General features: G+C 59.6%; 2 protein-coding genes across 5 annotated transcripts in view; one reads left to right on the forward strand and one right to left on the reverse strand.

The window, feature by feature from the left end:
- Nucleotides 1-10,328: 10,328 nt before the first annotated feature.
- On the reverse strand, nt 10,329-12,059 carry LOC123332365 (translation initiation factor IF-2). The gene is made up of 2 exons (XM_044938381.1): nt 11,815-12,059; nt 10,329-11,159 (listed from the first exon to the last, which is right to left on the reverse strand). Exons 1-2 carry the CDS (start codon nt 12,057-12,059, stop codon nt 10,589-10,591), a joined length of 816 nt encoding a protein of 271 aa, XP_044794316.1. The 3' UTR covers nt 10,329-10,588.
- Nucleotides 12,012-12,984, forward strand: part of BAHCC1 (BAH domain and coiled-coil containing 1) — a 57,210-nt gene continuing 56,237 nt past the window's right edge. For all 4 annotated transcript variants that reach the window (XM_006064197.3, XM_044938687.1, XM_044938686.1 and 1 more), the window contains exon 1: nt 12,012-12,235. In XM_006064197.3, the coding sequence (XP_006064259.3) occupies nt 12,058-12,235 (178 nt within the window). In that variant the 5' untranslated portion in view covers nt 12,012-12,057. The remainder of the gene's footprint in view (nt 12,236-12,984) is intronic.

The raw sequence follows: 12,984 nt of genomic DNA on the forward strand, positions 1-12,984 counted from the left end.
GAAAACAGACCTATTGAATGATTTTTAATTAAATGGTGTGACTGTCCTGTTAACAAAAGAGGCGGTGGCTGTGCTTAGACCAGGCCTGATGGGTGGTGGTGTAGCCAAGCCCAGCTACCTGCCTTTGAGGACTGGGAGGAGAGTGCTTTGCTGCAGGCCTTAGCTGCTCTGTGGGAATTTTGATGGGAATAATTTATTTTTGGTCTGTATATGCGGCAGGTAACCAGGCCAAGGACTCAACACCCACCCTCCCCAGAAATAAGAGAGAGGAGGAAAAGATGTGTCTGTAGCTTTCCCAGGCCTCATGCCCAGCCTTGGGTTCTTCCCAAAGGCAGCCTGGGGAGGGACCGCCCCCTCCCCACCCTTGGCCATCAGACACAGGAAGAAGTCCAGAGGACAGGATGGGGTTGTGGCCCTGCCCAAGGGCAGGAGGGGGTTTGTGGGGGTGGGGGCCCAGATTGCTGGGCTGGTGTGTGAGTGGGGAGCTTGGCAGGCCCAGCTTGAGAGCAGGAAGAGAATAGGATGGTGGGATGTGTGGTCCCAGAGACCAGAACTGCCCAGGCCTCTGTTTGTTTTGTGATCAGAAACAAGTCTGAAAGGGTAGCCCCTTACCCTCTGGAGCCCTCTGCTGGGGCAGAATCGGGAGGGGGATGTCTGGCAGGGTCTGGGGCTTTTCTAGGTCTGGGAATTGGAAGAAATCCAGTGGGGAAGCTGGCTTCGAGGTTCCTGCCCATCATGGGCACGGTGGGAAGGGGCAGGTGCTGTTCCTGCTGCCTGGGCTCTGAAATTGATGCCCAGAGGAATTTGCTGAACGTGTGTGGTGGAGGAGTGGCCGGGGTGGGGGGGGGGGGGTTTGCTGACAGCTGTGGCCCTGTGGATCCAGGGTTGCCAGTCCCAGTCCCTGTCTTTCGGTTCTCCTCCTGGCCTGGCTGGACCACTCTGGCTCTGCCTGGGCCAGCTGGATTTCATCAGAGGAGACCCTGACACCCAGCCTGCGCCCCTTTCCCAGGGCTCTCCCGCTAGTGTGAGACCAGACCCGGGAAGTCCAGCCCTGGAGGCCCTGTCCAGACTACCTTGACAGCGACACGTGTAAACACACCCAAACACTGCTGCAAAGGAGCAGACCGGCTAGGGCAGCAACTGCTTACTCGGCACTTCCTGTGGCTGGGCTGTGAGGTCCCGTCTGGAAGGAGGCAGGTGTCCTTCCAGGAAGGGTGGCAGTCAGGCCCTGGTTGGGGGGTGTGCTTGGAAGCACCAAGTAGCCAGTAACCCACCCTTCATTAGGGCCCCACTAAATCTCCCACACCTATTTGTGCAGGCCAAGCCTGGGCTCTCAGTAGTGTCCTTCCTGATAAGCAGGAAAACAGAGGGCCCAATTTGGGTCATCCTCCTGCAAGAAGACACCCCAGTGCATCCCCCCCTCTAATTTCAGCTTTACAGGGGGAGCAGAGTTCTCCCCAGAGAACCTGCTTCCCACTCTCCCAATCACTCCCAGACTTCCTGTGGGGCAAGAGCAGGGCTGTATTTGGGGAGGACAGCTTAGCACTACTGATTCAAGACTCCCTGGAGGGTCCCCTGCCTTCCTTCAGCCTAGATGAGAAAGTGGCCGAGACTGGAGGGGCAGGACAGAGCAGAGTGGGGAGGCTCCCCTCTTCCCCTTCCCCTGGGGTCCCAGGAGTCCCCCACTCCTATTATTCCCTTTAACACAAACAATAATCATGCAGTCACTAATAAAAAGTCAGGGAGGAGCCTGGCAATAGGATGCTCCTACTCGTTTATGAAAATCACTTCAATTTAACCCAGATGGGCCTCCTGGTTGATAACCTCACACAACCAGCACCCTGGATTATACTTTCCGTGTGAACACACTGGCTTATATTTAGCCACAAATTACGACTGTGTTTAACAAGCACCTTTCCGGAGCGGAGGGGGCTGGGCAGCCTCCTGACCTGGTTGGACAAACCAGCAACAGAATTACACCTCCCCCCACCCCCCAAAAAAGGGAGGGGTCCCAGGAAAGCTGTTCATCTGACTTCAAAGTCTGGCTCCCCTGCTGCTCTTGTTGCCTTTTAAAACTTCCAGCCACATCCCCAAGTCTGTCTTGGAGCCTGTCTGTGGTCTGCAGAGACCAGCTGTGCCTCCCTGACATTCCAGGGGCTCCAACTGAGCAGGGCTCAGGCCTCAGCATGCAGGCCCTTTGCTCAAGCGGGAGCTGGGACCTCTAGAAAGGATTCAAGGTAGCACAGAGGGCTCAGGAGATGCTGGAGGAAGGCCTCATGGGAGGCATGACCAGAGGACTCTCCCTCCTGGCCTGGCTCCTGACAACTCTTCATCCTCTGTCGGCTCCTTCCCCTTGACCCTCGGCCTCAGAGTGGCCTTCTCCCCTGCTACCTGGCCCTCTGGGCCCCCGCAGGCCCTGCTAGATAATGAAGGGGCTGTGACTGGAGATTTTGTTTTTGGTGGGGGCAGCCCCCTCCCCTTGGTAGTGGGAGGGCAGTCTGGGAGATCTTCGTATTCCTTTCTCCTCCAAAATAGGCCAACTCCAACAAAGCTTAAGCCCCTAAAGACAGAAGATGGCCAAAAAGAAGGCCACTCCCAGTCTAGGCACAAATTCCCTGTGCAGCACCTTGGGGAGGACCCTTGGGGATGGAGTAGGGACTTCTCAACTCCACTCACAGCCAAAGCTGAAGGCACCTGGGCAGGTAGGGGTACAGGCTGCTCTGATGGCTGCCTAGTGAGTGGAGCCAGGGTGGGGCCCCGGGGCTTCTGAATCCTGGGCTGGGCTGGTGCCCTAGAACCTTCCCCCCATACCCCTGCCCCCTTCAGTCCACCAGCCAAAGGGCCTGGTGAAAAGAACCACATCTGTGGCAGAAGATCTCATTCAGGGGATGGGGTGGGGCCTAACCCTGCTTCCTGGGACTGGAGGGGTGCGGAGGCTGAGTTCCTCCAATCCAGGCATCTCTGGGAATGTGGTTGTTTTTTTTTTTTTTCCTACCCCACTTACTTGAGAGGAAGAGTGCAAACCTCTGACCCCTGCATTAGATTCTGGGCTGAGATGGGGTAACGCTGCCCTCCAGCTGAGGGCGGGTGGGGGGGTGGTTGCTGTGAACCACACCCGGGGCCCCCAGTTTCTCCTACTGCAGGTTGGGCAAGTGCAAATCAGTGACCCCAGCACCCCTCCGGACAGGCCTGTCTGTCCATGAGCCCAGCCTCTGGACCTGGCCCCCTGTGCCTCTGGTAGGAAAAATTAAGAGTCAATAAAATTGTTTCTAATTTGCCCTTTGACTAATGGCACAGGGAACAATGGAGAAACACCCGACACACAATTACCCAGCGCGCAGCTCTGCCGCTCTCCGGCCCAAGCAGGCGTTTATTTGGAGCAGAGACTAATTCACAATTTTATGTAACTCACCCAACACCTCCACCCCCTTGCGTTAAAAAAATGATTATTTATTTCATGATTTCAGACAGAGCTGGATGGCGGTCTTTGGGGAGCGAGGAGCCCTGGATTTGCAGCTGCTCTCAGGGGAAGTGGGGGCAAGTGCCGGGAGGGGCCCCACAGCTGGGCTAGGTTCTGGGGTGACAGGGGGCCCCCAGGCTGTGTGAGGGAAAGCAGGTTCTCCAGAGCACTGGTGCCAGTGTGTGCTGTGAACGTATCGGTGTGTGATGTGCTGTATAATGCTCAAGTGTGTGCCCGTGATGTGTTTGTGTTACATGTGTGCACACATACATGTGTGTGGATGGGTGATGTGCAAGGGTGCATGCCCAGGTGTCAGGGCACAGCTGGCTGCATGGGGCCATAGGGCAAGCTTGGGTACCTGCCAGGGAGGAAGCAAGCTGGGGGTTCAAGGACACCCCTGGGTAGTGTTCCAGGCTGGGGCAGGGCATGTGGGCTGGGCAGGGTGTGTGGGCCTCGCCTGACTGGGAGCCCATTCATTTGTGAAACTGTGGGCGACTGCAGAGACCTGGACACCCAGCTCAACCCTGATCTCACATTTCTATCCCCTCTCCTTTCTCCTTCCCCACCCACTCCCTGGCTCTCTCGTCCTCCCCAGTGGAAAGCTGGTCTGCAGATCCCTACACCATGTTCCTCTAAAATTAAAAACATTTGTTAGCTCTGGACAGCAGGCAGAATAAAAAAGGAAACCAGGGAGGTTTCCTCTGAGCTGATAGTGCGCCCAGCCAAACATGCCCCGGCCGGCCGGAGCCTCGGTAGGCCGCGTCTTCTGAAGGGGAACACGGGGAGCTTATTTTGGTACTGCGGGAGCTGCTGAGCGGCCAGGCGCCCGCGCTGGGCAGCTGCCAGCCCCTGCCGCATCCAGCAGGCCCGTCTGCAGCTATTTGCTGTAACAACTGTTTTGAAACAGTATTAAGAAAAAAAAAAAAAACCCACTAGATTTGTTTTCAAGTGATGCTAGGGAGAGGAGGAGAGGGGAGGAAGCCAAGCGGACATGGGGCTGTGCTTCGCCTCCCCCAGGCAGGCAGCCTCTCTCTCCCGATGGGCCGGGAGGGGCAGGGGACAGCAGTGGGTTTTCTGAAAGCCAGTTCTCTCCCACTGAATTAGGAATTTGGCGATGGCGAGCTGGAAGGATATGAGCCAGCCTTCCCGAGGGCGGGGAGGACCCGAGCCGTGCCATCCTCTGTCCTTCCATCTCGCTGGCAGCCTGCACATCTTGGATTATGCCTAGGGTGGGGCCCATCAGCCAGGCTCCAGGACCCTCAGACAATATTTTGCCCGTGGGGGATGGGGGTTTGGGAGCCCCTCTTCACACTCTCGGACGGAGAGTGGGGGCCTGGAGGCCCTTCCCCCACGTGGTGGTCCAAGGCTGAGCCCCTTTCCGACTCCAGCGCACCCCGGGGGCCCCCGCTGGCGGGCGCTCAGGGAGCTAGGCGCAACTACAGGGACACTGAGGGTAGGCAAGGTATTCTTTCTCTTGGGTGGAGGATTTTTCTCTCATACACTTTTTTCTCATTTTTAAAAATTTCAAGTGGAGCTTAAAAACTTCAGTTATAAGAAAAAGTTTCTGCGCCAGAAAACAAACTCATCAGAGACAGTAATCCGGAACCCAGATTCCAAACGTCCGGAGGCAAGGAGCACCCTGCTGGGGGTCAGGACTCCGAGGGCTGCGGGAAGCTGGCGGGACCCCTGGGCGTGCGGAACAGGCAGTCTCAGCGTGCCAGGTCACCGGTTCCGAGGAGGCGGTGCGAGGCCGCTGTGCTCTGGGACCGGGACTGCACAGCTAGCCGCTCCCAGCCCTACCTCCGGCTGCTCCTGGCCCTGCGCTGGATCCGGGAGCCATGGCCGCCCCTCTCGCCCGCCCACCCTTCCGAGGACGCGATTTCTCTGCAGCCGGGCCGGGCTCAGGCTGGCTTTGCACGGTGTGAATAGGAAGCCGGCCGCCCCCGCAAGCACCCGCTGGGGCAGGACTTGGAGGAACCCGTCCCCTCAACTCGCTCCGGAGCCGATGCTTTGACTTCTTCCTCCGGAAGCCACGGCCCAAGCCCGGAGGTCTGCGCCAGAACCGTTCCCCTCCGCCCCCCCTCCCCCCCCCACGCCCCGCATTGGCGGCTGCGCCCAACCCGCGCCGGCACCTCCCCCTCCTCGGGCCCGCACCCGGGACCTAATTCAATCGCCCCCGGCCTAATGAATAGCCGTGCGCTAATCGGATCTCCGAGCGCTTTATGGATTTATACATGCCGCCTCCTCTCCCGCTGCAGACGCGCGCCACCCCGGTGGCTTCCGAAGGCACGGGCTTTAGGACTGGCCAGGGAGGGGCTCAGGCCGTGGGGGACAGGGGTCCTCGTCACCTGGCAGGGGTGTCGCTGGAGCCGGGACTCAGGACCGCGCCGGCCGAGTCCTGCGTCCTAGGCCCGGGCCGCGGAGCTGGGCGCTTACCTGCCAGCCCCGGACTCTCCGGAGCTGCCCGGCCGCGCTGCCCAAAGCGGGCTCCCAGTTCCGAGCCCCGCCCGCGGCCCAAGCCCCTACCCAGGTCAGAGATGCCCGCGGGGGAAGGCCGGCCTGAGCCGCGCGCCCGGCTTCCCCTTTCTCTCTGGATTCCTTTGATCCGCAGGCTCTACGCCGCACCTCGGCTCCAAGGCTGCCAGGGTCGGCCCGCGGGGGTCCTGGAAACGGTCCCTAGCTTATCTCCTTTCATCAAGCGGCCTGGGGCCGCCTTGAAACCGCGGAGCCAGTAATTGCTTTTTTCAGGAGGCCCTGTGCGGACTGGACTACAGCCAATCAGCGCCTTGTTTACACTCGGTGATTGACAGCCTGCTGGCCGAGTGCCAGCCAATCCTGGCGGTCCCCAGGGAGCGGGCGGGGGGGGGGCGGGGAAAGAAAGGTGACAACAGAAGGCCTCTGGCTTAACCCGTTCCTGTCCCTACCGGTGGAGAAGGAAATGGCAACCCACTCCAGTATTCTTGCCTAGAGAATCCTGTGGACGGAGGAGCCTGGTGGGCTGTGTCCATAGGGTCGCACAGAGTCGGACACGACTGAAGCGACTTAGCATGACATGCATGCATTGGAGAAGGAAATGGCAACCCACTCCAGTATTCTTGCCTGGAGAATCCCAGGAAGAGGAGCCTGGTGGGCTGCCGTCTATGGGGTCGCACACAGTCGGACACGACTGAAGTGACTTAGCAGCGGCGACGGCAGCGGCGGTCTCTACCGGAATGAGCCGGTGGATAATTTCTACCGCGCGTGCCCGAGGTGGTTGGCATCTAGTTTAAATACATTTTTGTCCCCCCTGAGGGGGAAGCAGAGCTGCACCTGGAGGAGTAAAAATAATGTATCCATCGCCACTAAGACATAGACTTGACTCCCGAGCATAAATAGGATCGTTGGGAAACCAAACTCTAACAGAAATATTTGGAGAATAACCTAAAAAGTAGTTTGCATCTGATTACGATGAAGATATTTGTTTAGTGGCTTTTTTATTTAGGGCAAGAATTTAGCAGATATGCAGGAGAGCGACATCGAAAAATACTGTGCATGGTTTTCACACTGTGGGTATCAAGGTGAACATATTTTTAAAATCTAGTTGCAGATGAAGAAAGGGCAATCTTTGTCATGGCATTAAATCCCCGATTTTCATTTTCATCAGTGCTCCGTTGCAAAAATATAGCCAAGGGGAATAAAAACTGAGGGACCGCACATACGTGGCCAGAGACACAAGAACTTCTCCCCAGATTCTGATCCCTGGGGCAAGAGGAGGAGAGGACAAGGCCGGTGACTCAAGAGTCCGTGGTACCCAGACTTCGAGAGTGCAGGCATTCCTGAGCTTGGTCAGAGCAGGTGGAGGCCTCGAAGTGGTAGTAGGGCCAGGCAACCCGAGGAGGCCTCTATGCTTGGATCTCAGGCCTACCTGTGCGGGGTTTAGCCACCTGCCAGACATCCCAAGTATTTTAAAAAGCATCTGCTTCAACGCGTGTTGCTGTATCATCTGGCCTCTGTGCACCGGACGCCAAACGTTAGACCTGCTGGGTTAAATTAAAAAAAAAAAAAAGCAAAAGCCTTCCCCTCGGCGTGGATAAACGCTCCCACTCGCCCCTGCTCCCTCTCCCGCCCTGCGCCAACACATTCCCATTCAGCAGCAACGATCTGCGCAAAGGAGCTGCGCAGTCGCCGGGCTTGAATTAGGCGCCATCGGGCTTGGTAGTAGCCCTGCTGCTCCCTGATTGGCAGCTCCCTGGCCCGGCGCCAGCCTATTGGGAGGCCTGTTTACGCCGAATGAGTGGCACGAGCTCCCGGCCGCGGAGGGCCGCGCGGCCAATCAGCGCACCGGCTGCTCCGGGCTGAGTGGCACGAGCTTATTAGTATGCAGGGCCCGTGGCTCGCCGCGCCGGGCTGCAGGTTTGAGAGCCGCTCTGGATGGGCTCGCTAGAGTCGTTGTTGTGGAAGCGGTGCATTTACAGTGCAACAGTCAGCACATTGAAAATACCAATAGGAATACAAAACAAAGTCACATTTACTGGTTTAATTGTATTGCATTCAATTGTATCCAGGAAACAACCTCCAGTAAGTAACTGAAATTGCTTTCATTTTTTTTTGTTTTTGTATTTTTATTATTATTTTATTTTTATTTTGGCTTTGGGGATTTACAATTTTTTTTTTAGTAAGAGAAATTCAGGGTTGCGATGTTAAGAAGTATATATCTTCCCTTTTTAAAAATCCGTTATAATGTCGAACAGGCTTTTTTTTTTTAATGGACTATATGTAAGAGCGATTTTTTTTCCCCTCTGAAAAATCTTATCGATCGGTTTAAAATTCCCCCCGTAATGCGTCCTTGCTTTGCTCTGAGCGCTTGTTGTGTCGATCGACACCCAGTATTAAAAATAAATAATCGCGACAGGACAGGGACCGCCAGGCTGCGTCCGGCGAAAGCCGCGCGGGCCGCTCCGGCTAGACAGTCGGCGAGGTCCCCGACGCAGCCAACGCGCTCCCGGCTTTGGCGGCACCACGAATGAACCCCAATTGTTTGCACCCCCCCCCCCCACGCTGCTCCCCTCCCCCGAGCAGCCTTGGGTCAGCCCCGCCCGGTTGCTCCACGGCGCCGGGAACCGGCTGGCTCGCGCTGGCCGAGGCGGCCGAGCCACCTACCAAAGGGTCTTGCCGGCCGCCAGCGGCGTGCGGGGCGAGGGATCGGGCGGAGAGGGGTAACGGCGAGGTTCGTGGGGGTTCGCTTTCTAGAGCCTAATTCATTTCAGGACATTTCAGAAAAAAATTTCCGGGGCGGCTGAGGGTGGCGGAGGGGGCCAAGCGAGGCCAGCGCAAAGTGGCTTTCTCACCGACCGCATTCCGGGTGGCGTGCAGGGCTCAGACCACCACCCCTGAGGCGGCATCTGCGGGTGGGTGCGCCTTGGGGTGCGGGGGCCCGGAGAGGCCACGGGCCTCGGGCCTCTCCTGGCGGGGGTAGGGTGGGTGTCGGGCGCGACCGTTTCGCAGGGAGCGGGTTCTACGGCGGCGCCCGAGCTGCGCAGGGTGTGCGCGGGCCCCAGCCCAGCCTGCGGGCCCCACAGCGCCAGCGCACCGGGAGACGGCGCCGGAGGATGCGGGTGGCCGAAGCAAAGGGAGGGTTTTCGGTGTTTAAAACCGAAGCAAAACCGAAGGAGCCGCTCCCACAATCCTGGAGCGCTCGAGCCACGAGCAGAGAGACGGGCGACTCCTGGGATCGCGCCGCGGAGTCCTGGGGAGGACCCGGCGTTTCGAGGTTCGACTCTGCAATATACCCTTGTCAGCGATTTTCCAGCCGGCGCGGGGATCGCCCGGCACGCCACCGCTTTCGCTCGGTGTCCTTTCCGAGTCTGGCCCTACGCGAGCTGCGGTCTCTCTTGGCGCTGGGGGGAGGACGTTCGGAGCCCTGGGATTCGCGGATGGCGGCGCCTGGGATCCGAGACTCCGGGCCCAGGCGGCGGCGGAGGCCGCGCGTCGCCGCCCCTCTCTGCCGGGCTTGTGCTCCGCAGGCCCCCGGGAGCCGCTCTCTGGCGGACTGGGAGGCGCGGCGCGGCCTCTTCCCCGGAGCAAAGAACACAAAGGAAAGCCCCTCTGACCTGGTGAGAATCTCCGCGGCACGGAGGGGCGACAACAACCCATCCCCTTCCGAGTAAAAAGTCTGGCGGGCTGATGGGGAAGGATCGGTCCGGCCCACAGAAGGTGAAGATTAAAGCTGTTGCTGGTAGCCAAGCCCGCGTCCCGAGAATCGAGAGCAACTCCCTTTCTCGACAATTTTGGAATTTCTTATTGGAAAAAAACCCCACAAAACAAAACCAAAGTATACGCGGTTCCCCGGAGGCCGCTGGGAAGCCCCCCACCCCCCTTGCGCGCAGCCGCGGGCCTTCGGCGCCTTTGAAGCCGCAGGTTCTCGACCTCCCTCCCCTCCTTCTTTCCCTTTGTCCCGCCCCGTGCCCCCCGGCTCGCAGCTCGCTGCTGCCCGGAGGCCCTAAGCCCCGCGCGGGCAGCCCCTCCCTCCCCTGACCCCAGCGCGGGCAGCCCCCTCGCCCGGCGCTCTCCCGGTCCTGAGGCCAGGCGTTCGCTCAGTAGGCCCGAGCGGCGGCGAGTCGAGTGATTTGTTAGACCGGGGTAGAGAGCTGACGATCCCTAGAGGGGAGGAAGCCCAAAACCCCTTTGTAGGAAGTTGAGAGACAAAGAGAAGTCTTTGTGTAGGTCCCGTTTATTTACAATGCAAAAGCTTTCCGAATAAATATTAAAAAGCTTATCAGCTGAGCAAATATGTATTCGCTTAATACATTATGTTTTCGGTTATAGATTAAATCAAACACAAAACAGTCTGCAAATAAGACGTGTAGAACCTGTAGCATTAAATATAGTAATTTAAAATGGTATTCACAAAATGGAAAACATCTTAATCGCTTTGTTGTCACGGTGGGACGACTAAAAAAAAATGCGAAGACTTTCTGCAAAGTTCACTGTTAAGAATATTGAGCCTGCCCATCTCATCTCCCTTTTGTTCGAAGTGGTATGAAACGTTAAAACAATGCAGATTGAGGAAATGAGAAATGTGCAAAATGCAAGAGGTCCACGCGGGCGCACAGCTGTTCAGTTTATGTTGCTTGCTTCGTCGTTTCACACTCAGCGTCTGAAATTGTCCCCAATTTCGCCTCCGAGTGGACTCTCCGCGTCGGGGTGGAAGAGAAGGGAGGTGGGGGACATTACAAGTGGCTCAGCCGAGAGGTGGAGGTGGACGACGGAGGCCAGGGGTCCGCTGAGACCTGGGCATTGGCGAAGGTTGCCCTGGGCCGGGCCAGTTGTCCGCGGCCCTACGGCGGAGCCCGGCGTCGCAAACCCCACGTCCCCGGGCCGTGCGGAGAACGGCCTTGGCTCAGCGAGCGAGCCGGGGCAGGCGCCGAAGGGAGAAATTCCGTGGCCGATTTGGGGCGTTGAGGAAGAACAATTTCTGATTCTCAAAGAGGCCCTCACCAAACCCCCAATCCGCAGAGGAAGATCCTGGGCGAATTTCACCGGGGGGAGGGGAGATTGTTTGAGCCTCGCTAGGAAGCTCCCGGCTCCCGGCCGTCCGGCCGGGCACTGCGGCGTGGCGGCCCAGGTGACGCCGCCCGCGGACGTAGAGCCCCTGGGGCTCGGGGAGCTGGCCCGGGGTCCAAGCTCGGCATTGCGGGATGGGGGCTTGGTCCTTTTAGGGCTGTGGCGGGGCAGGGGTGGGGAGAGGAGCGGCGGGTTCAAAAGAATGGACCAAAAGACGCATGGGGGGGATGGGAGAGGGGAGAAAAGGAAGGTTATAAAAAAAAAAAACCTCTTGAGTTACAATCAATAAAATTACTCGCTTAATTAGCATGGTTATTCGGTTAAGCAGAATGCAGTAAAAGCTGGACCTCGGAATGGAGAGAGGGGAAAAAAGCTAGCGTGGACCCCAGGCCTTTCCTCAGAGACACCTTTGGGCAGCGGGGGAGGGGAGAGGGTGTGCGTGTGTGCGTGTGTGTGTGTGTGTGTGTGTGTATGCGTGATGGCTTCTCAGATTTGGGTTTTTATCACCCAACGGAGCCAGCAGCCTTTCGCCGCGGCGCCCTCGCCGCAGGGACCCGCGAAGGGGAAGCGGCGAGCGGTACGGCCGGGTTCCCTCAGGCTCCTCCGGACCGAGCGTGGCCGGGACGGTGCGTGTGCGCGGGGGGAATCGGGGCGGCCCGGGTGGCCCACGCGCGCGCGTGCAGCGGGGAGACGCGCGGGGAGCTCGGGGCCCGGCCGCCCGGCCTGGCGGGACTCGGGCCGGCGGGGTGGGAAGGGTGGCAGGCGGGCGGGCGGGGGCGGGGACCCCCCGGCGAGCCGAACCCCCAAGTCACCTAGTCTCCTCTGCTTGTCTCCGCAGACTATGGATCCGCACGGCGGCCGCCGGCTCGGCACGCGGCCGCCCGCCGAGGAGCCCAGTCCGCCCGCGTGCTGACCGGCCCCACCGCCGCCGCCGGTGACCCCAGACACCGCCTCCTCCGCGCCGCCTGCGCGCCGCCCGCGCGCCGAGCCGCCCCCGGGCCCCGGCCGTGCTGCTCCCGGGAGGAGGCGGCGGCGGGCCGGGGCCGGGGCCCGGCATGGATGGCCGCGACTTCGCACCGCCGCCTCATCTGCTGTCGGAGCGCGGAAGCCTGGGCCACCGCAGCGCCGCCGCCGCCGCGCGCCTCGCCCCGCCCGGGCCCGCCGCGCAGCCCCCCGCTCACTTCCAGCCCGGAAAGTACTTCCCGTCGCCGCTGCCCATGGCTTCGCACACAGGTCAGTGCCGGCCGGGCGGGCGCGGGAGAGGAGACCCTGCCGCGAGGTGGGCACGGTCGAGGGTCGGATGGGAGCCTGCCCCTCCTCTCTCGGAGCGTTTGCGGAGAAGCCTTCGGTTTCATTTCCCTGCTCCGGCACCGGTGGCGGCCCGCGCGTCCTGCGGGGGCTCCCCGAGCCCGATCATCGCGGTTTAGAGTGCCCTTCCCCGGGGTCCCCCAGGGTCTCGGAGGGGCAGCCCCGGAGCCGGCTAAAAATAAAGCCTTTCCCCTCCTGCACCCTCCCCCACCCCTTCCTGCCGAAGAACTAAATTCCGCGTAAACCTCATTTCTGCATTCTGCATTCACATCCTTAAGACATTCCGGGGCTGGGACAACGAGGCCACTTTCTGCGGGAACAAAAACGGCTGTTGTGACTTGGGGAGGGGAGTGCCGCGGCCTCTCGGATTAGGGCGGTGTGTGCGCGGGGTGAGCGTTAATAGGGACTGCTGGTGTAAGACGAGCAAATCCTGTTTCTATATAAAGCCTTGAAGTGTCAGGGCGAGAATGGGTTTGCAGGGGATGCATTTGCTTTAACAAGTGCCTCTGGTATCCTGCTAAAGCCGGACAAAGCATGGCCAGATCGTGGCCCAGCCTCTCGGCCTGCGCTCTCGGGGAGGGCAGCGCCGGCGCCGGCTCAGCTGGGGGCGGCGCGGGGGCCGCCGCCGGATTTCGGTGCAGGCGAGTTCGCCGCAGATTTGCTCCAAGAGGAGC

Source organism: Bubalus bubalis, chromosome 3 (genome assembly GCF_019923935.1).
Source record: "Bubalus bubalis isolate 160015118507 breed Murrah chromosome 3, NDDB_SH_1, whole genome shotgun sequence".
NCBI lineage: Eukaryota > Metazoa > Chordata > Mammalia > Artiodactyla > Bovidae > Bubalus > Bubalus bubalis.

Coding starts and splice junctions, on each gene's coding strand:
- LOC123332365 (XM_044938381.1), bottom strand. CDS start 12,059: ATGCCGGGCCCCGGCCCCGGCCCGCCGCCGCCTCCTCCCGGGAGCAGC. Junction 11,160..11,814: donor AGACAAGCAGAGGAGACTAG/GTGACTTGGGGG, acceptor GCCCCGCCACAG/CCCTAAAAGGACCAAGCCCC.